The 27,593-nt window shown below is 41.6% G+C and overlaps 1 protein-coding gene across 19 annotated transcripts in view; it reads left to right on the top strand.

Annotated features, from left to right (window-relative positions):
* Tmf (TATA element modulatory factor) overlaps positions 1–27,593 on the top strand; it is a 44,421-nt gene that overhangs the window by 4,508 nt on the left and 12,320 nt on the right. Inside the window, exons 3-21 of one of the 19 annotated variants that reach the window (XM_086532784.1) lie at positions 1,538–1,657; positions 3,693–3,740; positions 11,305–11,403; positions 11,737–11,882; positions 12,801–12,924; positions 13,279–13,853; positions 14,135–14,940; positions 15,428–15,619; positions 16,103–16,201; positions 16,372–16,529; positions 17,473–17,625; positions 20,122–20,207; positions 21,072–21,175; positions 22,200–22,341; positions 22,722–22,915; positions 23,677–23,889; positions 24,083–24,289; positions 25,546–25,745; positions 25,986–26,086. In XM_086532784.1, the coding sequence (XP_086388910.1) occupies positions 1,538–1,657; positions 3,693–3,740; positions 11,305–11,403; positions 11,737–11,882; positions 12,801–12,924; positions 13,279–13,853; positions 14,135–14,940; positions 15,428–15,619; positions 16,103–16,201; positions 16,372–16,529; positions 17,473–17,625; positions 20,122–20,207; positions 21,072–21,175; positions 22,200–22,341; positions 22,722–22,915; positions 23,677–23,889; positions 24,083–24,289; positions 25,546–25,745; positions 25,986–26,086 (3,767 nt within the window). Of the gene's footprint in view, positions 1–1,528; positions 1,658–3,692; positions 3,741–11,304; positions 11,404–11,736; positions 11,895–12,797; positions 12,925–13,278; positions 13,854–14,134; positions 14,941–15,427; positions 15,620–16,102; positions 16,202–16,371; positions 16,530–17,472; positions 17,626–20,121; positions 20,208–21,071; positions 21,176–22,199; positions 22,342–22,721; positions 22,916–23,676; positions 23,890–24,082; positions 24,290–25,545; positions 25,746–25,985; positions 26,087–27,593 lie in introns of all 19 variants that reach the window. The other 18 variants (XM_043007094.2, XM_043007078.2, XM_043007085.2 and 15 more) reach the window with 18 other exon arrangements.

Genomic DNA, 27,593 nt, shown 5'->3' on the forward strand with positions numbered 1-27,593 from the left:
AGAGGAGTAGAAAGGGGGGAGAATTGGAGTAAAAGAAAAAAGAGACAAGTGCAAAAATAGAAGTGATTACTTTTTATGAAGAGATTGGGTTAATCGATAGCAGTGGGGGGTCTGCTAATGAGGTGATTAGTAATTAGAGGAGTTTGGCAAGATTTTATGATTACACTGATCAAATCTTGTGTATTGGAAATCTATCTTTCCCCACCCCACCATTGCAGTATGTGTGTGCGAGTGTTTCTGTCTGCATTCCAAACCAGGTTTTTAAGAATCATTTGACTTGCTAGACATATTTTCTCATAAACAAACAACCATTTTTACGACATTATTTAGATTGTATACTTCATTCATTGACTGTAAGTGGAATCATATGATCATTTTCAACCATCTTTGTCCTTTTCCCTTAGTAAAATTACACCTTCTCTCCCCCATCTTTCTAGCTGAGATTTCATCTAATGATCTTTCAGATTGTCAAAATATGATTCAGTAGCTGAGTTACTAGATAGTACAGTAAGTAGACAAATCAATTACTAAGTCAGTAGACAGATCAATTCCAGGGTAATTGGACAAAGCTGTTATTTCATTATACGATAGCCTCTCTGGATGAGCCAGATCTTCAGATGTGCATGTTTTCTATTACTTTCTAGACTTGGGGTATGATATATGAGTCTATTATTGGTATGATAGTACTGTGACATGGATTAGCATTAGGTTACACATAGTTATGCAACTGAAGGACTAAGAAGCATATAATATCAATGATAGGGAAAATGCGGTAGGAAAACGATCCCTTCACAGTGGTTAAAGAGACATAAAAATAATAATAATAATGATAAATAAAATAGAATAGATTATTAGTTAAATAACTTGACAGTTCACTAACTCAGTAAGTAGATAAATCAATGACAAAGCTGGCATACAGATATGTTGTTGAATAAACTTGATATTAGATTATATGCTTATTTGTCTGTCTTGTTTGATTCAAAATTTAGATTCTGTTTTTTAATGTTACATATTTTTTTATTGTTTACGTATTTATTTTTATGATAGAACACATTGAAAGTGCTTCCTATATTTCATTATTTACAAGAAATTTAAGAGGAAAGAGTAATGAAATTCAATTGTGTATCCAAAAGGAACTTCTTTTTTACCTCTCTTTTTCTATCTTTCTTTTTCTCCTCTTGCTCTCTCTCTCTCTCTCTCTCTCTCTCTCTCTCTCTCTCTCTCTCTTTTTTCATTTCGTTTCAGACATATTTATGTTAACCAAAATGTCCTTTACAGTATAGCATAGCCTAGGTTTGTTTAATAGCCCACGAGAATGATTTTGGGAATTCTAGGTTTTTGTGTACGAGCCATGTTAAAGTAGCTGACGAATTTGTCACTCCTTGCGGCAAAGGTCCAAAGTAATTCAAGCTTAGTGCGCACAAGGTTTTCAACGGCACTTGACCCTCTCACATCTCAGGAGAGTTAGTATTGCTCTTTTATCCACGGACGAGAAATCATCCCACAACCAAATTTATTATTTTTCAAGGGATTTCAGAGAAGCTCAAGGAAGAATCGGAGAATTTCTTCGCCTCCTTCGGCCTAGACAAGAAGAAGTCCCCTCTCACCCCCGCCAACACCCCCGTAGACTCATCGGCAGGAACGACACCCGTGCAAGGTAGGCTTGGGATGCGGGTGATCAGTCTTTCTTTCTCTTCTTTTTTGTTTTTGTTTTTTATTCCTATTCTTCTTCAGTTTTCTTTCTTTTCATGTTCTCTTTCTTTCACTTAATTTCCTTCTGTCTTCTTTCTTTTCTCTCTCTCTCTCTCTCTCTCTCTCTCTCTCTCTCTCTCTCTCTCTCTCTCTCTCTCTCTCTCTCTCTCTCTCTCTCTCTCTCTCTCTCTCTCTTTCTCTTAATCTTCTTGAGCATTTTTCTCCCTGTTCATTCTTTAAGTATTTTGTTGTTTTTTCATTACAGTTATTATCATCATCATTATTATTTTATTATTACTCTTTTCACTATTACAATTGTACTCATTATTGTTAATTTTGATATTACTGTTTTTAAATATCATTAGAATTACCACCACTCAAAATCTACCGATATTGCAGGTACCTTCTAAGTACCATAAACAGTACCACTAATATTTCTTTAGCCCAAACTAGGATCATTATCAGTAGTTTTATAGCCAATTTATTAGGGATAGCAATGAGCAGTACTTTTGTGGATATGAAATAAGAATTAAGAAATATTAAGAAATTTTTCAAGTATCACATATAATCTGGCTGTACACATAATACGCAAATGTTTTTGCTTGATTTTACTAGTAATACAATCAGTTCATCTAGTTACAAATAATGATGGGGTCTGCTGTTCATTGTATTCTTCATCCTGATTAGCTCCAGCAAGAAGAAGTAGCTTAACCCTCTCTGGACGGGTGGTACACTACTGTACCACTCATTCAAAAGCCCGGTGGCCGGGTGGCACAATATGGTGCCAGCCATTTAATTGATTTAGGCCTAAGCATTCGAAAGCCCCGGCATTGTGACATGCAAGGCTGGAATGCCCCCGTCGTGAGTGGGTTAATATTACAAAAATATTATGCGTATGTCTATTTATTTTGGATGAAAATAGGCTAAGAAATATCCCAGACTTTTAACCAGGATGCTTCCCTCCGTCCTCAGTGTATGATGGTTGGGAATATTACAAAATGTGACATACTCTCATACTTTGTGGAAGTATTCAGTTACTCAGTTCATTTCAGAAAAGGTAACGTGTAAGAGTATTGCCATCGCCGGTACTTTAAGTAAATGGTATGATTATCATTGGTATTACTTTTTACCAGTACTATTACAGTTACCACCACTACTACTACTGTTATTATTACTCAGAATGTCACTATTTTTTTGTAAGTAGGTTCTTTATATTCATTTGAAAGGTGTATTATATGTAACATTTTAATCATTTATATTTTTTTCTTTTTTATTTGTTTTATCCCTCTGTTTATGGATTGATTGATTGATTTTTTTTTTCTCTCTTTTTCTTTTTTGTCTCTTATAATTATTTTTTTCTTCTATTTGAACTGGTAAATGATAGATAGATGGTAGCTATGCTTTTATCTTTACATTATTTATAATTAAGTAAGGAGCTTCTAATGATGAGTAATAATACCACGTCAGAAGAGAATTGCATGTGTCCAAAATCGCACCCAAGAACAAAAGTCTATACACATTGTGCTTTGTGCATCCCTCTTTTTTTCCCATCTGTATAAAAGTCTATGTACTTTACGGGGTGGAAAGAATATTTAAACCAAATTTCTTTCTCTCGTATAATTTCTTCCATGTAGATGCACACATTCACAAACATACATAGACACTAATGCACACTCACACACTCACACATTCCTACACTCACACAATCACACACTCACACATTCCTACACTCACACAATCACACACTCACACATTCCTACACTCACACACTCACACACCCTCACACTCTGACTTACAAATGCACATGCACACTTTCACACTCACAATCACCCACACACGAGCGTGCACACACACACACACACACACACACACACACACACACACACACACACACACACACACACACACACACACACACACACACACACACACGCATAACAAACTCATCTCGTGCAACTCGCCTTAAGAGCCGGTTTTGAGTGTATTTTTCCCCCCATTAGAATTTGATGACTCGGACATTCGCGGTCCACCCAGCACACAAGACGAGGGTGAGTAGTGCGAGGAACTGGCAACGTGTGCAACCTCCTTTACGCGTGCATTTATTCCGTTTAATCGCACTTTTTTTGTTGTTTATTTTAACGTCTTAGCGGTTTTGGTTCCTGGATTTTTTTTCCGTGCCATTGTGTCTTGCAATTTTGTTTTATGTTTTTGGGGGGTTTCTTTGGTTTCGGTCGTTTGCATTTGTCCCCCTTTTTTTCTCTCTTTTTTTTTTTCATTATTTCATTTTCCTTTCCTTCTATACTTTCTTTTCTTTCCCTTCATAATCTCCATCTGTTTTTCTTGTATCATTCACTTAGATCTTAATTCAACAGTATTCTTCTTTGTTTCTGTTGGCTTTTATAGAATAGAAAAACATTATTTATTCAGTAGTACTACAGTTCATTTTGTATATTTAGTAGTAAGTTCTGTACTTTGATTATACTCATTTAACTCCTCCTCCTCCTCCTCCTCCTCATTCTCCCCTCACCCCTTCTCCTCCTCCCCTCCTCTCCCCGCTTCTCCTCCTCCTCCTCCTCCTTCTCCTATTTTTCTTCCTCCAGTTCAGTTCAGTTCAGACAGATATGCGAAGACGTCGCTTCGCCCGGGCTATATGCTCAAGGCGGCCCGGCCTCTGCCAGCTACGAGTGCTGACTCATCTTATCTAATCTTATCTGATCATCATCGCTGACATTCAGCTCAGTTCAGAGAGATTTTGCGAAGACGTCGCTTCGCCCGGGTTGTGTGGAAGGGGTAGCCCGGTCTCTATTGGCTATAAGTGCTGACTCATCTGATCATCATAACTGAACTTTTACCGTGGCGGTCGGATTGCCAGTTGCCAGGGGGCTAATGACAGGCATAGCCGTCTAACCAGCCCGGCGGCTGTCGTCTCTGGGCCCTGCCTGAGGAAGCGAGTGTGCTCGCATTCCATCAGGTAGTGCTCTAATTTGGCGTCCGGCGCGCCACAATACTCACAGCGTCGCTCATCTTGCCCAATAGTGGGGATGATTTGCCACGCACAAGGGTAGCCTATTCTCAGTCTGTGCAGACTGACTTCAGCACACCTTGATATTCTGGGAGAGAGTATCAGCGACTCATAGCCTGTGGCGTTTGAGTACCAGCTGGCCGAGGGGGAGGTTCTCGCTTCCTCTCTGTGTCGCTGCAGGGCACCGACCTGCCCTGCAACCATCGTTTTACGCCTTAGCAGTTCCCGGCTAGGATGCACCACAAGATCACTCAAGGGCTTCTTCCTGCCTTCCTCCGCTAGCCTGTCAGCTACGTCATTCCCTTCAATACCAACATGGCTTGGGATCCAGTTGATGATGATGCGTCTTCCCTGGTCCAGGATTCTCTGAGCAATGGTGAGAATCGAGGTTACCAGGTAAACGTTATCAAGGGGCGTGCTTTGTTGCAGGCTGTCAATGGCGGCCCTAGAGTCTGTGTGTATAACAACATGCCCGTCCGTCTGGGCTGCATGGGCTAGGGCTCCCATAATAGCTACTGCCTCTGCCTGGAGCGAGGAGGCATTGTCTGATACCCGCATAGCTTTCTCTATGCCCCTTGCTGCAAAACCGGCGCCTGCAGTGCGGGTGGTGGGGTCTACAGAACCATCCGTGAAGTAGGTTTTACTGTTCAGCGGCGTGATTGCTGTAATGTTCCTCTCCGCCTCAGCCTTCAATAGAGGCGGTGAGTACTGCGTTTTTCTTCTTGATAGACTCATGACAGAGAACTCTATCAAGGATCGTGCCCACGGCGGGGCTGAGACATAGTCAGGGTGGGGATGGTCCATGCCCTTGATCAGTAGTGTCTCTTTGAGCTCAAAGCGTTTCAGCACTCTGGTTGTTTGAGACAGCCAGGTGTTGTTAGCAAAGAGTTCTTGGTTTTGTGCAAGCCGACGCTGCACTCTCTGTCTTAGCTGCGAGTCCTGTGGGGACTGTAGGACATTTGCAAGGAACTGGGCCGCCATCTGATCAATCCGGGTGTCCAGGGGAAAGAGTTTGGCCTCCAGGAGGAGGTTAGTAACCTTAGCCCACCCAGGGGCACCCAGAATAATCCTGGCGGCTTCGTTTTGCATTATGTCGAGTCTTTTCCTGAGTCCAGGTTTTACTGTGATCAGGGCGACGGAGGCGTAGTCCACAATGGGACGGACAGCGTGCACGTAAAAAGATCTTAGTACGCGGTGTCCAGCCCCTAAGCGCCGCCCAGACAGAGCTCTCATGACAGAGAGCCTTGCCTTGGTCCGGTCTGAGAGATGTTTGATCTCGGAGCGGAAGGTGAGGTTCTTATCGATCCATACCCCCAAGTATTGGTAGACGTGTACCCACTCAAGCTCTAGACCTTGGACTCGCAGTCTTTGATCACAGACATCATGTTTCAGCGCCATTGCCTTCGATTTGGCTGCTGAGATCTTAAGCCCGACTCTGCAGCATTCCTCAGTTATTAGGTCCAGACAACGCTGGGCCTTTCTGACTGGATTCACATTTCTTCTCCCAGTGGAGATAATTGCTAGATCATCTGCATATGAAATGATCGTGCACCCCGCTGGGAGTGGAATGTCGAGAATGTTTAACATGAGGATGTTGAACAGGGCCGGGCTAAGGACCCCTCCTTGAGGGGTGCCATTCTCTAGAGGCAAATGCCTGGAAAGGTGACCTTGGAACTTCACTCTGGCAGTTCTGTTCCGAAAGTAATCGCCAATCCAGGCAAGCAGCCTGCCTTTGATTCCCTTGCGGATCAGGATCTCCTGAATGGCTAACGGGTTTGCCAGTTCAAAAGCCTTCTCCAGGTCAAGGAAGACAATGACAGCGCTGCTGCTGCTGACAGTGCTCAGTAAGGTGGCAATGCTGTGGGTAGTGCTCTTGCCCCTTGTGAACCCGTGTAGGTGTTCATGTGGAGGTCCCAGCTTCCATTGGAGCCGATTCAGTACCATTTTCTCTGCTGTCTTTCCTAGACAGCTAAGCAGGGAGATGGGGCGGTACCGTCCGGGCTCCTTTGGTTTGGGGACGGGAATTATATCAGCCCTCTTCCAGCACTGTGGCAGTGAGGAAGTTTCCCAGGACTTGTTGATGAGATGCAAAAGTGCAAGCTCACCTTCATGTCCTAGGTGGGAAATGATGGGGTGGGAGATCCCATCGCTACCCGGGGCTGACCGGGAACTGGACTTGTATGTTCGCCGTAATTCCCTCAGAGAGAACATGGCATCTGTATCATCAGGCTCGACCGCCTTTTCTCTGATGAGGGCATGCCTGCCTGGGAGCAGTTGTTCTTGGCATGCCCTCAGCTCTGCTGGTAGTCCGACGCTACTTGTTCTAGCAGAGAACTCGAGTGCCAGTCTCTCCGCCTCCGACCGCGGGTCATGGTGGGTCTTTTTGGGGGCTGAGCGATTCGTGGCCCGTCTGATACGGTTCCACAATTCTGAAAGGGAGGTTTGGTGGCCAAAGGACTCACACCACTCCAGCCACTTTTCCTGCTTTAACCTCTTAGCAGTTTCCTGAGCATCCCTGAGAGCCTCTCTTAGAAGAGTGTGGTTCTCGGGAGTTCTCTGTCTGCGAAAGTGTCTTCTGCACATATTGATTCTGTGGTTAACCTCCTTAATCTCATCATTATAGTACCAGGCGTCCTTGAAACACCTGGACCACTGACGAGTTTTGGGGATGGTTTCTGAGGCTGCCTCGTCTATGGCATTTACTAGTCTGGCCTCAAGTATATCCACATTATCATTAAGTGAGGAGTCACTGGTTCTGAGGCACACGGCCAGAGCCTCCTGGAAGGCTTTCCAGTTGGCTCTTTCCACCTTCCATCGAGGATTGTGCTGGGGCATGGGTGCCGGGCCAGCATCCAAGATGGTGGTGACTATCCCATAATGATCGCTCGTGGCAGTGTTGTCCACAGACCAACTAATTCTCTCGACCAGAGCCGCAGTGACAAAGGTGAGGTCAAGGACCCCCCCGCCAACATGCGTAGGCTCCTGGCTGTTGAGAAGAGCAATCTCTGGGCATGACTCTAGCACCTCGGCTATATGGCAGCCTGCCATATCACGTCTCTGAGTGGGAGCCAGTATAGGGTGGTGGGCATTAAAGTCCCCCCCTATAAGAATTAGCTCATGTGCTGCAGCAGCACAGGCTTCACTGATATCTAAGCCCTACAGTTTGGCCTACTGTATACATTGTACAGCTTGAGAGGACCCCCGGCCAAATGGATCTCAACAGCAAGGGATTCGACACCTTCTCCGCACTGCCCAGGATCGGCAATCAGGGAGCAGGGGATAGTCGACTTCACAAGGGTAATCAGGCCTCTGGTACCTTGCGTACTCGGTAGCACAAAGGGATGATATCCCGAGAAGCGTACAGATTCCCCTGTTAGCGTCTCTTGGAGCATGACAACATCAATGTTCCGAGATCGCACGATCGCGTGGAGAAGGGCGGCCCTAGGGGAGAAGCTGTTGATGTTCCACTGCAGTATGCTTAAGTTAGTGGCCATAGTGCTTGTCTGCGTTCACTAAGTCATTGACGTCAAGGTATTCGGTCTCTGTGTCCGACGCCCCCGTGTGGGTAACGTCAGACATTTTGGAGTCTGACAACTCCTTGGTGAGTTCCACACTGAGTGTGATTTCCTCACTTGACTCGTCACTGTCGTCAGGACAGGTCGAGTTGGAAGGGCTGGGTCTCCTGGGAGGTGGAGTATTCCTGGTCGCCTTGGCCTTCTTTTTGGGTGGCCTTGGCTTCCTCACCCTTTGGGGTTTGGGCGCAGGCTCTGCCAGTGTGGTCTTGGCCGCAGGTTTGTCGGGGAGACAGGGCTCGCCCTGAGTTGGGGTGGGAGAAGGAGTCTCGCCCTGAGTTGGAGGGGGAGTTGTGGCCTTGGGCCTCATGTCCTTTTCCTTCAGGGCATTGACGGTCTGAGTCATTGCCGTCATGGCTATCTCGACTGCCTTCTCCGTCTCCTCGCTGGTCCTTCCCAATGCCGTCGCAACTGCTGTGACAACTGTCTTCAGCAGGAGCGTCAAGTCCTTCTCTGTGAACAAAGTCGGACTCTCCGCTCTTGGGGTAGCCTTTGAGGTGTTCCCAGACCCCTTCCGGGTCTGTTTCCGACTTGGAACATCCACCAGCGCCGGGAACTCTTTTGTGTTGGAGGCGTCCGGTGCTGGTTTCGCTTTGGGCGGTGCTTCCTTCCTCTTAGGAGGGGGGGGAGCCCTTACCCCTTGTTCTGCCCCCAGACATACATGCCTAGAGGGGCGGGAACAAAGTCTGGTCGTTTTGCAACGATCTCTTGCCGCCGAAGAGCCTCTTCCTTTCTGACAGAACATCCGAGGCTCCAGGCGTGGTGTTTTTTATGGCAGTTTGGGCACTTGGCAGTGATGTCTCGCTTGCCATCTTTGTGTGCTTTGAGACACACCTCTGTTCTGTGTGCCTGACTACAGACACCACATTTCGGCTTTGCAGAGCAAGTGGCCTTGTGGTGTCCGTACTTCTGGCACGTGAAGCATCGGAGCGGGTCTGGGACGTATGTCCTGAGTCTGTAAGAGCCCCAATTGCCAAGATCCAAGGACGCAACTGGAGCTCCCTCCAAAGTGACCAGGACTTGTCTGGTTGGGTGCTTCCCTTTCAAAAGTCGAGAAGCGCCCACCACCTTGGAATGTGCAGTGATGACCTCGAGGTCATACAACAGAGGAAAGCCAAGAAGCACCATCTTGGACTTCCTCTCTTCGGGAGTCAGAGCCGACAGGCTCACCTTCCGCCCATCCAAGAGCTTGTCAGTCTTCTTGAGGAAGGTGAGGGTGGCTTGGTCCTTTGGAACGATTATCATGCCATTGTCTCTGGCAATTCTAATCGTCAGACGGCACTGTCTCTGGGTTTCCAGAGCCCGTACCATCTGGTAGGCATTGTCGAATCCTTCCGGTTTAGGAGGAACCCTAAACTGGGGGAACCGACTTGGGGCTGCAGACTCGCCCTCTGAGTCCGAAGCCGTCTGAGGTCGTTTGCCTCTTCTCCGAACCGACGCCAGAGTTTTGCCAGTGGGGCCAGTAGGGTTGGAGGGTCCTGTCTGGCTTCCATTTTTTGATTGACTTCTCGTCTGGACCGACGCCAGAGATTTGTCAGAGCCTGGGGTTGGTTTGGAGGGTCCAGCCCGAGGTACTTGGGTGGGTTTTTCCTGGACCGACGCCAGATCCCTGCCCATCTTTTCCCTTTTGTCATCAAAGCCCTCGAAGGGGTCTAAGGTGACAGCCTTTGTCATCTTCATGCAAGGTTCGTCAACAGGGATGTCAGTCATGGGTTTATGAGTTACGGTTGCCATGTAATAAGCGGTTCATTTCATCCTCCCACGCCCCCACCCACCACGGAGTCCAACAAGGGGAAGCTTTGTATGAGTCCATGCTCAGGAGCCACAGGGGTGGTGGGAGGATATACGCAACCCCGGCCTCGCGTTAATGGCACTCTCAAGACCATGCGATTGCCTGCAAGGCAGGAGCTACTTGACCCTAGCCTAGCTCACAAGAGAGACCAGCCGATTGACCTAACCGAGTCGAGATCAGGCCACCCGTCTTGCTGGAATAGAGGACCAAAGAGGTGTGTTGCTAGCCGCAGGGCGTACTCATACACGGCATCGCTCAACCTCCAGGACTCCCGTCTCCCAGCGCACAGGGGCACCACGCACGGCAAACACGTGGGTAGGTGTAGGCCCCCTTGGGGGGAGGACCAGGGGGGGTGCGACCTCACCTACTAGATCAGCACCTAGGAACACTTAGTCATCCCTCCTCAGAGAGCCTGCCGCTAGAAGGTCACCTCAACGGGACAGAGAGACTGGCCAAATCCAGAGCGGGCTTGTCCAAGAAAGGAGTTCAAGCCCCCGCGCCACGACAAGGTGGTTCCTTGGCGGGGGTTTCTTCCTCCTATTACTTTTCCTCCCCCTCCTCCTCCTCCTCCTGCTCCTCCTACAGTTTTACAGAGCATGAGGTAATTTACTTAATTAAATCTTTAAAGTGATTTGTTGAAAGAGTGTCAAATATGACACAAAAATGATTAATTTATTGAAGTTGATATAGACCAATTATGGACTTCAAAATTTTGTCTATAAACTAAGGAAAGAGCAACATTAGTTAGAGAGCTTTTGTTAAAAACAAATTCACGGAGCAACGTGCTTTGTTCAATAAGACTGAAGAGTAGTCCATGGCTGTCGTTGTATCGTAGTCTGGCTGTTTTTTTGTTGTTACCAAGTTTCGCATATTCCTCAAAGATTTCACCTCATTCATTTCCAATTCGTTACTTCACCTTTTTCCTCTTATCTCTTTACGCCTTGGCCTCTTTTTCACATGACCTCCAACTCTATCCACATTCAGAGTGCAAATCAGAGGGACTCTTTTGGGGTATTCACTGCTCGTGGCCATGAGAAGGTGTATTTTTGTAAATATGTCTTGTAGGGAATTTTAAAGGAAGCCCGTAAGTTTTCTAATCTGGAGGATCAGTCATCAGGTAAAGTTTGATGTGGAGTTTGCATTTTGCCCTGTTGTGATGTCCTTTGTGCCGTCAGTCACCCGTAAGTTGCAGAGTGAATGCACGCCCCACCTCCTCTCTTTTGCAGATGGACGCAAAACTTCATCCGCCATGGTTGGAAGCCTTTGGGGGTCATTCACAGGTTCCTTCTTTGAAAATACCCTCATTGGCAAACAACAATCAGAGGGTAAGTGTGGAAGGTTACACAGCGATTCTTCATATGCTTTTAATTAGCAGGTAAAATCATAGTAAAATGGCTGTGAGGAAACTATGATGCTTATTTTATTATTTTATTACCGATTGTTTTATTTTTCAATTTACATCATCAGCACTGCTTTCAATTTTACTTAGTCATCTAAAGACTGAAATAGCCATTTATAATGTAGAATAAACACTGTAAGTAAAAGAAAAAATACAAATATATATATATTCTAATTTGCCAGAGGCAGTAGGCTAGCAGTCACGAGCATCTAGATGATCAGAGAGACATTTTTCTACCATTATTACCTGTTACCTCCAGACACTCCAGCGGGTACCTCAGAGAAGGATGTCGTCGCCACTCAGCCACCCCGCAGCAGTACCAGCTTGCCATCGCTGAAGCTAGCCAAGAGCCCTGTGTCGACTCAGCCTCGTACAGCTAGCCTGGAGGAGCAGAGGGGAGTTCAGGTAGGCAATGAGGTACGAAGAAATGTAGAGGAGGTGTAAATGAGAATGAATCATTCCACAAGGCAAGATATCTATTTGACACCTTTTGATGTTACATCATAGAAATGGCATACATTGTGAAATTATTCAGTTGCATGCTTGCTTTTTCTATTTGTCACAGTGAAGCCTGGTTGAAAGGACTTGGTTACTTTAAATTCATACCTTTATCTATGTATGAATTAGAATGGAATAACTTTACAACAAAGCTGTATTTTATGCATTCCAATTGAAGAATCATCATGATTAGAAATTTTAATTTTAAATAACCCATTAATGCAAGGTGGCAGCACTTGCTATCACTTCATGGCTTTTTTTATGGCTGGTGTGTTGGATGATCATGCGTGCTGTGGCTGGCCACAGCTAGAGTGGGTGAATAGCCCATGGCGGATGCATTTGAAATACCCCATCATTTAGACCAGTTGGAGCCAAAACAGGCCCATCGTTATTGGTTTAACATGGATGAGTTATGTCTTTTGCATTGTGAAGTTATTCATTCTCATCTATACCTCTTCTCTACATTTGTCACAGTGAATTATGTTCTTATCTTTCTATATGCCACAAGGAACTTTATCACAGAGACTGAGGTCCTGGGGAATATATACTGTAGGAAAGAAGGAACTACTTGTGATACATGGAATTTCTGCTCAGAAATTTATGGAGAGAGGAAGTTACTTTATCTTCTTCTACTTAGTTATATTTATAGAGGTTCTGATCTACTTATTTTGTGTAGGAAATTTTATGTACAGAGGATAGATATTTTTGCAACACAGGGAATGATTTGTTTATTGATTTTGCCATTTTTGTGTGTGTGGGTGAATAGATAGAATTTTTTATTCCTAATATGCCTTCAACTAACATTACCCTTCCCTCCCAAAGCAGAGTGAAGTCGGAGACAGTGATGAGCAGAAGTCAACGGAGGATGGAGAGGGCAGCAGACAGGAGTGGGGATGGGGATGGGAAAGCAGCATAATGGTGATGTCAGGGGAGCAACAGCAGTTAGAAGGTACAGTCAAAGACAAAAGTCATGTGCCCTCCTAACCCATCTGACAAAGTTCATATTATTTGGCTGGTCGAAATACTTTGATCAAACTGAATTCAAAGCACAAATGGTTGAAATATTTAGATAATCTCCAAACTGAGGAAGTAGTTTTTATCGCCAGTTGTTGGAGAGACACTAAGCATAGTAGGACTTATATTGTTTGCCTCCATTCTCAGAAATTGTGTCATGTTATTAGTAAATAAGCACAATAGAACATACTGGCCCAACATCAGGAAAGCTAACTCATGCAAAACCAAGCGACGACCTTCACATTCTCTCTGTCTGTAAAGTCTCAAGTAAGTTCAAATTTTGTTCCAGGGGAATTCGGCACCACCCAGGCTGAGCTAGAAGCCAGAGAAGACAGTTTGGCAGACGATAATATAGACGTAGAAGGGTTTGCCAGAAGCCGCTTGGTCGTGGGTAGTGTAGACAGCGACAGCGGTGGCTTGATGCGCCAGGAGAGCCAGGGTTCACTCTGTGGGAGGTCCGTAGACTTGGATGTTCCGTCCTCAATATCAGAAGACGTGTTTGATGGCAGCCTGGATAACCAAAGGAGCATCACGCTGGAGACGGGATACGACCTAGGTAGTGAATTTTCTGAAGGGCTCAGAAGAAGTAGCATAAGCCATATTTTTAAGGCCGAAAACAGCGATCAAAGAACTACGATGTCGCGCGGTAATTCCGAAGTCGACACACCAGACAGTATAGTGGTGCTCACGTCAGATGGTAGCTCGCCAGAAGGGGATTCTTCAAGAGTCAGTGGAGGTAGTACTGACAGGTCGAAGTTGACGGTTACCCTCCTTTCTGAGAAAATCACCAGTCCCATCAGCTCCCCCGAGTCAATAGAAGTTCTTGGATCATCTAGTCTTGTAACTTCACCTTCTTCAATAGAGGTAAATGATTATTTTTTCTTCTCCATTTTCTTCCTCTTCTTCCTCAACAGATTCCTTTTCTTTTTTCTTCTTTTCCTTCTGTTTATTCATCTGTGATTCATTTTTTTTTACTATTGTTATTATTTTGAGATTTGGGTAGAAAATCATTTACAGATATGAGATTAGATATACCCAAGACCTGGATCATTTCCCAGTCTCTTTTATTTCCATAAACTAATTTCTTTGGAAAAATATCATCATCCATCCACAAATTCAATTACAGATCTTCTGCTTCATTTCAGGTATTAAGTGGTGTTTCATCAAGCGATTCATCTCCCACACATCAGGATTCATGTAGTAATACTCTAACCCAAGACCTAAGCCCAACTCCCACTCACATTGTTAGTACACAGCCAACGCTACACACATCGAATAAGCACGCCGTAGAAGCCCCCGCACTCAGCTCTGCTTTGACTCAGGAGAAAGTCCAGCAGGAAAGCAGAGGAAATGACAAGTCTTCCATAGATAGAAAGGACGGGCAGTGCAAGGGAAACGCGGAGGAGTCCACTACTACTAGTCAGGGTCAGGCTGTGGTGAAGCAGCCCACCCACCGGGAATCAGAGGAGTCTGTCTGCACCTCAAAGGAAGTGGCGAGTCCAAAGATGCCAGCGGAAAATAGTCCCGGCGTAAGGGAGGTGGACAACAGTTCTCGTGCCAGCAGCAGTCTGACGGAGGACACGTCCGCCAGTGAGAGCATCCACAGCACTTCTACCTCCAGTACCCACACAGTTCTTGATGCCAGCCTGATTGCCCATGACAACCAAATACCCACAGATGTAGGGGAATCAGTACTACCTGAAGGAGGGAGTCAGTTGTCAGCACCTGAAGGAAATATTAATGCTGCTGAGGAAACCACAAAGGGCGACAGTGAGGCCCTAGTGGAAGAAAGGAAGGGAGTTATAGCTGCAGCAGCTGTGGCTTCAACTGCTGATGTTGGTTCAGAAGTAATGGAAGGAAACATTTCTGGGGTGTCCCTTGACATGTCAGTGGAAAGTGGTGGCAGTTCTGACACCATTACAGCTTCTGTGGATTCAACACAGATGTTATGGTAAGTAGTTTGCCTTTTTTCTCCCATGATGGATTGATATTTCTCTGTTATGTGACCCCCAATCCTTATTTTACTATTATCTGCCTTTAACCATAACCCATCTATTTTAACCCTTTATATTCAGGAAGGCAGGGTGGATTTTCATTAAGCCTGCTTCAAAGAAAAAGTAAAGTTTCTAACAAATTACTGTACATAATTGAGTCAAAATCAAGTTTTCCAGTGAATTGTGTCAATATAGTGTAAAACATAGAAATCCAGAGTTTGAATTATAAACTGTAAATCTGCTAATATGGCTTTCATTTGTAATGAGAGGTGTGAATGAGAGGCATTTAGAATTATGTCTCTGTCAGAATTGATAAAGACACAATTCAAGATGTGTCAATTACATCTCTTGCTCTGTGAAGTTATACAGTCTCATTCATACCATTTCCTACATCTGTCACAGTATACTTTGCATATATGGTCATCATTTTCAATACCTTTATAGGTCCAGTAGATCCCACATTGGGGGAAGCGAACAAGAACAGATAGACGGCAGTGTAACGCAAGATAGTGGAATGACAGGTTCAGGAGGATCTGTCGTTAGATGCCTCTTAGAGGAAGCCATGGGAGACGAGGAAGCCACTAGCGGAGCATCATCCCCGCCAGAGAGGGAACATTCTCCATCTTCCTCTGAAAGGTGAGGAAGAAGAAGAGGGAGAGTAAGAGACAGAGACAAAGGGAGAGGGAGGACAAGGGAGAAGAAGAGTGATAGAGGGAGAGGTAAAGAGAGAGAGACAGAGAGAGAGAGAGGGAGAGGTAAAGAGAGAGAGAAAGAGAGGGAGAGGGAGAGAGAGAGAGAGAGACTGGGATTGAGTGAGAGTGAGTGAGAGAAGTGAGAGAGAGAAAAGAGATGAGAGTGAATGTGTATGGAAGAGGTAGGGGGGGAAAAAGACAGTGGGAGATGGAAGAGAGAGAGATAGAGAGATAGGGAATTATATGATCCTTCAACTTGCAGAAAATATATTAAGTATTTGTTAATCTACCAGAGCATATTGATTTCTCTTGCCATACAAATGTCTGAAGAAATTGGCATGGTTTATATAAGCAATATGTTTTCAAGTACACTCTCAAAGAAGTAAGATATCCTCTTTAATTCACCGTTCATTCTCTGAAATGATAGGTCGGAGGCACTCAAGGTCGGATCTGGCCACACGTCAGGGCATAGCTCAGGTGATGAGATTGAAACGACTACGTCATCTGATATTGAAGTGATATCTAGGTGAGAAGTTCTTAATGATTTTGTTGTGGTCTTTCTTTTCAAATTGTCATATTACTAATTTTGATAAACCTTGACTTCTTTCTTTCTTTCTTTCTTTTTATCTATATCTTGAAAGAAGTACATTACAAGTTAACATTGAGGAACACTCTATATTGCCTATGTGGTTTCAGCCCAAGCTTGGACGGAAGCACAGTAGCCCGAGGATCCGCTGCAGCGTCAAGAGTCTGGGCATCAGCACAAAGAGGACTCCGAAGTTTCCTCAACGACAGATCTGAGTCTCCTGCTTCAGATTCTTCGTCCAACAACAAGAAGAATAACACAGAAAAAGGTAATTATCATCCTGGTCTGTCGTTCCTCGCTCATGTTGGATAACCATCTCATAACGAAATATAAAGTTGCAATTAGTGCATGAGCATAGATAGCATCAGCAATTTGATTTATGCTATAACCTGTAATGCTTTTATCCCAGTGGGACTTTCAGGAGATGGCAAAATTTGACTTGCGGATTTTGTACTTTAACTCAGGGCCTTTCCCATATATGATCATTTAACACTTGTCAAATGGAGTTCTGAAAATATACTAGAATACTCAGTGGCACTGTACATTGCTGTAGTGAAAAAAAATGTTGAGCCCTTTTCCAGGAAGTGTAAAAGATAGTGAGAGTTCAAGAACAATTTGTCAATTTGGTTTATGACATTCATTGCAATGTATGTATTGATAAAATGAAAATTTTTGAACCTAACTTCTGTCCCATTTAGATTGTACTAATGTTTACTACAGCCAGCCCCAGACCTCCTGTTACAAGTTCCAGAGTAAACACGAAACTTGTTCCATTAACACGGTTTAGAGGTATTGTACCGCCAACCAGTCTCAACAGCTTCCATTCATTTGCAGGACCCCTAAATTTTCTGTTTTGATTAGAGAAGGAATACACAATGCATCATGGAATATCCCAAACCAAGCCAGATAGAAGATTTTATTTTTATTTTATCTATTTTTTGTAGTTAGATTGTTGTCTATTGATTCCGTAATGCTGTGCGTATTGTGTTATCCATTCGAGACCAATGTGTTTTACGTTTTTAGGACACTGTGATGGTTTTGCTTTTTTTCTTTTTCTCTTTTTTTTATTGGTTATGTTTTCCTTTTTTATTTATAAGGTATACATTTATTTTCATTCTGAACATGTGTGGAAGAGTGTTTCTAGAGTTTAAGCGAAGTCACCCCCCGAGGCCCAAGTCTCAATTTAATTCACTCCATTCTCCTTTACCAAGCGGAGACGGTCCCCTCATCCATGACCACTAGCTTCACCAGCATCAGCGAATCTGAAGGAGAGACCTATACCCCTCTGGTCCTGGGCGACCTCAATAGTCTCGATCATTCGCGCATCTCTCAGGTGCTCCACGACCTGCAGCACTTTGAGAAAGGTAGTCGGAATCTTTGCCAGGCCAGAGGTGGAAGGGGACGATGGGCTTCTGTCTTTTTCTTTTCCTCCTTTTTTTTTCTCTCTCTCTCTCTCCCTCTCTCTCTCTCTCCCTTGTAAGAATCATTTCTTTTCCCCCCGTAGTGAAAAGTGAACACTGCAACACTTGATATCTTTTTGCATCTGTATTTGAAGGGGCTTTGCCTTCTGGGTTGTGGTGGTCTTTGAGTGTAATTTGTAGTGCCCCCCTAGTTTAAAGGAAACCCTTCATTCTTTCTGTAAAGAATGAAAAAGAAAAAAATAAAGAATAAAACCAAGGAAGGTCTCTCTGAATTCATACTTTAAACCAAGCCGTAACATGGAAATAGTTTTTGGTGAATAGCTTTGGTAAATATTCCCGTAATGTTGCATTGTGTGTTAGGGGTGCATGCTGTGTTTTGAACGGTGACGGCCTCTAGAAGCTATCCTTTGACACTACCTTGATATTTATGGCTTGTTTTGCTTTTGTTGTTCCTTTGTTTTCTTTTCCTTTTTACCATGGTTGGTATTAAGTTATATCCGTGTTTTGTTTTTGTTTTTATTTTATTATTTTGCATACTGTATATGTTCTATTCTCAAGTGGAAAGAAAAAAAATAATTGAATGGGTTGTAAGTGTTACATGTTAAGTGTTTGTTTTGCAGCCCCTGTGTGTCTCTCGTGGTTTATTAGGATTACGTGAAAACTCCCATGTTTTAGCTTTTTCTTTGTAATGTGACATGTAGCTGCATGAGTTCTCCATTCTCCAGACGGACTAATGTAAAACCATATTTTGAATATTGTACTTAGCATAATCAATACATCCAGTATTTTTTGTGTTTAGTTATAGAGAGGTATAAGTTGTGGACATGATGTAGCAGACTTTAAAAGGCAGACAGTAAATTGTCCTTTGTATTGTATTGATATCTTGTAGTAGACAACGTAATTTCTTGATTTCTCTAATGAATTGATAGATAGTGAACTTTATTTTTCAGATATAAAAGTCTTTTTACAGTTTATGAAGCACACATACCATAAATTTTTTCTCCTTTTTCTTCTTCTTGAATAAATAACTTCCTTTCCAATTTGACTCACAGACACCAAAAACACATACCAGCTGCTTTTCCTCATCCCTGCTTTATTTATCAAAGAGAAGATGGATTGGAAAGGTTCACTGCCTGATGATTGTTCTGTATGACTTCCATCACTTCTGAGTTGGGTTCAAGTTGGGTTTAATTCTCATTCTATAGACAATCTATCATTGTCACAATTTACTCATTTTACTATACTTAGTGATATTTTTCCTTAGAATATTTCTGCAAGGAACTTCATAACTTTTTATCATTTCAAGCTAGTCAAGGCTCTTATCAAGTAGTAATAATAATGAATTCAAGGGGACAAATAAAAGAAGAAATCTGATGCACCATTGTATGAACAGCATCTTTGACCAAAAACTAGTCAGTTTAGGCTTTATCTTTACTTAGTTTTGTAGAGTTCTCAAACTATCCTTCAAATACCCCTTTGTGGTACTGCGGCATGCTAGCCACTGCCCAGGACTAATATCAAGTTCAAGATATTGATTAATTTTGTCCATGTCTGGATAAGTTGATTATTGTTTTTTCAATCAAAACATCAAAATACAAGGCTTTAGGCCAACTTTGGAAGGGTGTAACTTGAGAATGAATGATGTTAGAGTCATAAAAACTTGACAACTCTATAGTGAGCAGATCAGAGAGCAGTAGCCTCCTTTGTCATATCGGTGCCATCCAGAATTTGAGCCCAATCCCACCATGACTTGTATGGGTGCCATCTGTTATCATTAGGAAAAATAAGAGATTGCTTTTTTTTTCTCAGATTATTTTATAAATTCTTTCTTTCAATTTAGTTTTTTGCTTCATCTTTGTGGTTGTCTATGGAGTTGGAAAACATATACATGTGTATAGATATAAACTATTCATTGCATTTATGGCTTTTGGTTATATGCAATGCTTTTAGCTCTTATCATCTTTGCCTTTTCTCTCTCTCTCTCTCTCTCTCTCTCTCTCTCTCTCTCTCTCTCTCTCTCTCTCTCTCTCTCTCTCTCTCTCCTCTATATACTTATTACATCAACTTCAGACACTATATTAGAATAAAAATCTTCAACCATCTCTCTTGCTGTATTGTCTCTCATCAGGTAGCATAAAATATGAGAGCCCTATATATATATATATTTGATTTATGGGTTGATCTCTACAAGTATTTATTAACTACAGGATAAATAAATCCTCATACTTCATACTTTATTTTTGCTAGATTCAATATATTGATATAGATATATAGTATATAGATAAGTGTTTATTGTTTATACCAGTCCTACATACAGGCACATACACAGACATATGCTTTTCTTCAAACACCTTTGTTTACCATTCACACACTTCATGTTTGAAAGTTTTGTCATAGAACTTCAATGCACATGTAACGAGGAATATGCGTTGTTTCTAGGCCATCGTCGTAACCAGTCAAACCTCTCAGAAACAAGTGAAAGTTCTTCAGAGCCGCATTCCCCAGAAGTCGAAAAGCTCCTTAAGGTAAGCACTGTGCATAGTTCATTAACTTGGAAGAAGCATTAGTATTCGTAATATATATGTTAAAGTAGCATTACAGACCAAGAAGAAGAAGAAAAAATAGTTAGGGAGCAGCAAATGTTGTAAGAAAAGATAGTGTCTAAGATATTATTTCATTGATGACATTAAATTCGAAAAAAAAGAGACAAAATTATATTTATTGATCAGGCTTAAGGAGAATATTACAGCTGTCATAACAGTCCCTTGATTGTGTAGTAAGAATGTTTATATTACCAGGGAACATTTATACAAGTTGGTGTTATCCCTGTGAAAGGTACAGTTGCCCCAAAAAGTTAATTTACTTCCTGTGTTCTGGTAATGTATCATCACTCCCTTAGATACACAATGTTGTCGGCCATTATGAAATCTGGGATACACACCCACATCTCACATGGGTTATAGTACGAATGCTTGTAGATAGTTACACTACTACTTCAATGTTTGATGGTGCAACATCTTGACATCAGGTATGATATGAGGGAGATATGATTACTTTAGGCAGCTGTACTGTACTCATCATGTGATTACAAATTCTGCATATGTGGTTATATTCCCTCAGGATGATAAACTCACTCTCCCTCTCTCTCTCTATCTTTCTCTTTTTTTCTTTCTTATACTACTATTTTTCTTATCTATTTCTGTGAACATGAATTTGTTTGACAGTTATAACTAAAATGCTAAAAGGAAAAGGAACAATGAATTTGTTCTTTCCTTATTTATTTTTCCTTTCCATTTTTTTCCCTTTTGTTTCTTTTCTTTTCTTTTCTTCAATACTGTCATGTATGTACCAAACTCTTACTGTAGTCTGAATGTTGTTATTTATTTCAGAAAATATCGCAGTTATCTGAGATATTAGAAGCTCGAGAGACGAAATTGATGGAATTAAGCCAAGTCAATGCAGCATTACAGGATACAAATTTACGCCTAAAATCGTGAGTTAATTTTTGTGTGTATGTGTGTGTGTGTGTGTGTGTGTATGTGTGTGTATGTGTATGTATACATGTGCATGGAAGAACAGCTTATTAACCCATTGCTGACGGGGGATAGATTCATTTGCCCAGTCTCCAGGATGGGCAGCTTGAAGCATCATAATCTGAACCTTCCCACTCTGTTTTAGTCACTCATTATAAAACTAGAGCCATATTTGTGTTTTATTTTTTGTGTGTTTTATTGTGTTTAGAGACTTATATATGCCATATGACAGGCTCTATCAAGGCTACCGTTGACTAAAATTGTAGTATATGATTCATATCAGCTCATTATTTTCTTTATACTTAGTATAATGGAAGTATTGCTGTCGTATGGGAGGCAAAAAGCAACTTTATTTTTTCATATTTTTGTGCTGTCATGAACGGATACGAAACATATAACCACCAACAATGAAGATAACATGAAGAGGTAGGGAAGAGGAAGGAAACCTGTGATAATGACTGTGAGTGCCACATTAAAAGGCATCCCTATTGGCACAGGAGCACATTTTAGACACTGGGTATGGTTTGAGTCAACTTCCCCGTCTCGTTGTGCCTGCACATCCTTCATTTGCCATATTTTAGGACAAGAGGTCAGCAACTTGCTGTGTGCCATTGCTCTCTAAAGATTGTGCTTGCTAGAGACCATAGATGGGTGCCATTCAAGGCTCTCTCTCTTACTAGTGCTAGAAGAAAGTGGTGCCATCTAGGTTTTGGAAGTTAGGTTTGCTCAATATTACAGCAATTATAGTAATCATAACTGCAATTTCCATCATCACTCACTCCTTAGTCATAGCACAATAAAATAGCACAAAGATAAAAGATCCCCGAACTTCATTTAAGTTATGACGCCCATTGTGAGGCCAAAGCTCCTGTGTCATGTATGTCATGACACCCGTCCGCAATGGGTTAATTAAAAATCAGTCAAACAGAGCATTCACCACACTGTATCCCAAATTCCTCTCTCACTATATGCATTTATCGGCAGTAACATCGAGGAGCTGGAAGGAGGCTGTGCCACAGACGCGACCGAGTCCCTCAGAGAGGAGTACACGCAGCGCCTGGTCACCATGGAGAGGAAGTTCCAACAGGCGCTGCGGGAGAAGGAGGCCATCAAGAAGCAGCTGGAGGTAAAAGTCAGCTGGTTTGCTGAAGGGAAGTCAGGAGCTTAGAGACCCTTTTATTATTATTATCATTATTATTATTATTATTATTTAGTGTGTTTTTTGGCATTGTTGCTCTTGGGAAGGTTATTTTTGTTTTTGTTTTTATTACTGTTATTGCTGTTATTAGTATTGTTATTATTACTATCATTATTATTATTATTGTTATTAGTTGTATTATTATTGTCATGATTATTGAGATCATTGCTGATATTTTCTCAAATTTGTACCTTTCTAAAATACCAAATTTGAAGTCATACAACATGCAATCACAGAACAGTCCCACAAATACAAACACATCACATCTTTCCCATGTCGTCTTACCTCTTGCTGAACCACGCTTCCAGGAAGTCCGAGCGGAAGCAGCAACGCGACTCAGCTCCTCAGAGGTGGCTCGGGAACGCGAGGAGAAGGACATAGTCATCCAGGAGCTGCGCGAGGAAGGGGAGAAGCTCAGCAAGCAGCAGCTCAATTACTCCAACATCATCAAGAAACTAAGGGCCAAGGAGAAGGAGAGCGAGACGACCATCAAGACACAGAAGTGAGCAGATTTTTTCTTTCCTTTTCTTTTTTTTCTTTTCTTTTTTTTCTGTGGTGGGATATTTCTGTCTACTAATTTTATTTTATAAATAGATAGATATAGATATACATAAACATGTGTGTATATATATATATATATATATAATATATATAATATTATATATATATATATATATATATATATATATATATATATATATATATATATATATATAAATACACACACTAATATACATTTTTTCTTCAACTTTTTTCTTGTTAGTCTAGAGAAGGTTTGCTGTTGGAGCAGTAAGAATTATTCAGCAGATCTAACCTCAATTTGCTGTTTTATTTGCATACTTATTAAATTCTATTTAGCATTTAGATCAGAAAAATTTGGCGGGGTATGTTAACCTACTCACGACAGGGTGTATATTTGGTTAATGCTGCTTCCTCTGTCATTACAGCATTACCGCTTCCCACAGCGAGATTTCTCAAGGCATTTCTTTTTAGTTTTTTGACAAATTGAAAATAAATTTGTGTAGACAAGTTGTACATACAGTGAGAGTCCATGATGTGATAGGATGTTATCCGTCATTTGGGAAATATTCTGATGACCCAAAGCATATCATCCGTCATGAATGGGTTAAAAAAAAAATCAACCCCCCGGACATGAGTGCAGATGAAAATGATTTTGCAAAAGGCTCATAAGATGATGTTGTTGATTATTGAGGCTGGTGTCCAGATAGATTGATCAACTTCCTTTCTTTCTTTCTTTTTCAGAGACAAATTAGAGGAACAATCCAGAGAACTTGAGCGACTGAGGAAGCAGCTCTCGGCCAAAGAGGAGGTGGAGAGACGTCAGATTGACGCAGTCTGCCAGCTAAACACCAATAACCAGCGACTGGAACAGCTGATAAAGGATACAAATGCGGAGAATGCGGAACTCGAGGGCAAGATGTCTGTCCTGAAGACTGCTTTGGATACGGCATACAAGTAAGCACTGCAAAAGTGAAATAAGACTGTGTTGAGGTGTATGTTGTTTAATTTGTTTGTCTGTCTGTTTGGTTTGCATCTTTCCTTATTGAAGGGAAAGGTGTTTCCTCTTTCAATGATCTGGATTTTGGAATGTTCATTATTTAGTATCTAGATTCTCTTATCAAACCATCCATGTCTCATCATCATCCAGGGAAATGGCAGAGTTGCAACGGGCTGCGGCGACCAAAGACGCTGAAGCGCAGGAGCAAGCACTGAGTGCCGAAGTCGCGGCCAGAAAGCAGATAGAAGCCGCTCTGACCGAGGCACAGTCGCAGGCACGCAGGGAGCAGGAGGCACTCATGGCTCAGGTCATGGAGTTGCAGGACACACTAAGCAGAGCTGAGAGTCAAGCAAACAGGTAATAGCATAGTATAGTATATAAGGTATGTTAGCTTTTACAGGCCCCAGGACAGGGCCTTCTCAATGATCTTGTGAGGCATGAATTTGGTATAAAAAAAATGTTGACCCAGGAATGAACTAAATATGTATTCATGCATAACAAGCCGGTGCAGAGACACATGTGATACACCATATTCATGACTTCACAGCAAAAACTGTTGCATTGATATTAAGATTTTTGGCATTGGAGCTCAGAGATGGAGTAGGATGGAGCTCATTGATATGAGGGTTCTGTAGCCAAGCTGCGTGTGGTACTCTAAAGCTTTACTTTACTTTAACTATTTCTCAAAATAAAATTATGAGCTTGGGAATTTCTCCTCAGAGTTAGGGATCTTGTAAATATTTCTCAACCATTGATTGAGTGAAAGCTGGAAGTAGATTATGTTTTTGAAACAGAAAAAGAATGAAAATATTTTGTATAAGTAAAAGAACTAGGATGTTGCCACTGGAATGATATTAAAGTCAGCAGATTTTTTATGTTCATATGCAATTCATGTTTTTTCTTCTTCCTCTTCTTCTTCTTTCTTTTTCATTCCTTTTTATTCATTGACTCCTTTCATTGACATGCATGATGATGATCAAAACACTAATGAGACCCACATTTTGTTTTAATGATATTCAGAGTATATTAGGATTCTCTCTCTCCCTCCCTCCCTCCCTTTCTCTCTCCCTCTCTCTATCTCTCTCTCTATCTCTATCTCCTACTTGCCTTGTAATGATTAAGGAAAATTGTTTTTTCCTGATGATCATACAAGAATTCATATCTGTTGTGTGAAATTACCTTCAGAGTTACAATTTCTATCTTTCTTTCTTTCTTTCTTTCTTTTTTTTTCTTTTGTTTCTTTTACTTTCTTTCTTCCTTGCCTATCCTTGCCTTGCACCAATTGTTATAGAAAATCATTAGAATAATTTTTTATATTCTAAGAATAATGAAATTTATCTAAATTCTTTTCATCCCAGACAATGTTTTTCTGAAACAAGGGTGCATCCTGTATGCTAACAAATAGATTATTTAAATAAGTAAAAAGACCTTGTTATGCTACGTAATACCATTAAGAATCATATTATATGTAATCTAGTTTATTATAATAGACCAAAATATCTTGTTATAATAAGTAAAGCCAACAAGAATCATGTTTTAGAAAGTTATATGTGTTAAGGTTGAATTAGTCAAGAATTAATATTCAATTTCCCTTCCTGCTTGATTCCATACAGGAAAGAGAGACAACTCAGAGCAGACATCACAGAACTGCAGCAGAGAGTATCGGAAGCAGAGAGCCGAGCAGAGGAGCTGTCCGGTGCGGTGAGTGCTGCCACGCGACCCCTGCTGCGACAGATGGAAAACTTGCAGTCCACGCATGCCACTCAGCAGTCCACCTGGGAAAATCTGGAAGCGACTCTGACGCGACGGCTCAGTATGTATCACAGCAGGTCTTGCTTTAAAAAAAAATGGTTATATCATTTTTGTGCTTTGCAATAGTTGTGATGAATTCAGTCTCCTTAGCCAGCCCTTTCACACATTTAGCAAAGCCAAATGTTAGTTGTTTCCCTAACAGAGATAATTACTCCTGAATTGCAACTTATCAACAAAATTGCCATAATGTCATTTATGAGAAGACAATAGTGCACTGTTAACGGCTATGGGTATTATGCAGATGAAGCACAGACTGCTGCGGCATCAAGCATCGAAAAGGAAAGAGCAGCCCGAGACCAGTCTTCAGAGATGGGTGCTAAGGCGGCAGCTCTGCAGACACAGGTGAGAGTCTCAAGTTGTATTCATGGTCTTCTCCTAACGCTGAATTGCTGTGCTGTGTGGTCAGCTGACTTTCTTTATGATCTAAAGTTAAATCCCACACTGCTTGGTGGATGGTAATCTAGTTATTCCTTGTAGATGGGATGTTTTAGAAGCACAACAGATGGACAACCGAAGTGTGACTAAAGTCTTATCCCAGAAGATTGAAGTATTAATGTTGTATTATTTACCACATGCTTGGTCAAGTCATATTTTGACTTGGAAATTTCCTTTCTCTCAAGTGTAGATAGGTTCTAAGATTCTTCTTGTCAAGAATCGCTGATTCCTCTTTCCGTTATCCTTTGTTTTTTTACCTTAACTTTTTATTTCAATTAAAGATTCACATTTTGTTGAAAGCTCCCTTGATGTCTCAATGATTGGCATGGAAAGATGCTAAGATTCTTTTTCTTTGGGAGGAAAGACTCATACATATAAAAAGGTATAAAAAGGTATAATAGATTGCTTCGCCACTTCAGAACCATCCTGAACTCACCCCCTCCAGGTTATGATACAATTATGTCAAGAGATGCAAAAGTTAATCTTGATTGATTAGGACTAATCATAGACTATTCATAAGCTATGATGAAAGCTATTGTGATCATTGTGGTACAGTGGATAGTACCTTGTTGCAGTACTTCGGTGAGGACAAACATTTACCTGTCTTCAAATAGGAACTACTGTTGTTAAGAGGTATTACATAAATAATTTTCCATGGAAGCTGGAGTACCTAGAAGCAATCCAGCCATCATGTAACCATCCAGTTTTGATGATTGCAGGACACAGCTTCATATACCTGAAACTGCCATGAATAAGGACTCCTTCACAGATGTCACTGAACAGATCTGAGCCAAAGAACGCTCCTCTCCCTTCCCATTTTCTGCATTATTTGATTGCAAAACCATTCAAACTAAACATATAATATTGTAGTTATTACCTTATTTTGTATGCCACGGAAACTTATTTTGTTTATGACACATAAAAACTACAAATTTTGTTTAAAATATATTAGGGAAGAACTATAAAACTGATGCACTCCTGAACCCTTAAAATGAAAATGGAAGAGATTGATATGTATATGAAAAACAAATTATCTTATTAAATGATAGTAAGGAGATTGATTAATTATCCTGAGAGACCAAAGGAAATATAAATGTGAATAGTATTTTTTTTCTCTCTTTTATTTTCTTTTGTTTTTTCTTTTTTTGATTTGTTATTGAATTGTTGATGACAGTAGTACATATGTTCATGTACTGTCCACTAACTTTTGTGTGTGTGTGTGTGTGTGTGTGTGTGTGTGTCTGTGTCTGTGTGTTTTGTGTGAGAGTGTGTGTATGTATGTATATGTGTTTGTTTGTTTGTTTGCTTGTTTTAATACATGGTTATTTCCACAAAGGCTTAGTCATCAAAGACTAATTTAGAAATGATGAAATTAGTTACAATGATAATAGTAATAGCAATTAAATCTATGTTT

Source organism: Penaeus japonicus, unplaced genomic scaffold, assembly GCF_977035675.1.
Source record: "Penaeus japonicus unplaced genomic scaffold, GWHDUDI00000001_assembly GWHDUDI00000038, whole genome shotgun sequence".
NCBI classification, from domain to species: Eukaryota; Metazoa; Arthropoda; class Malacostraca; order Decapoda; family Penaeidae; genus Penaeus; species Penaeus japonicus.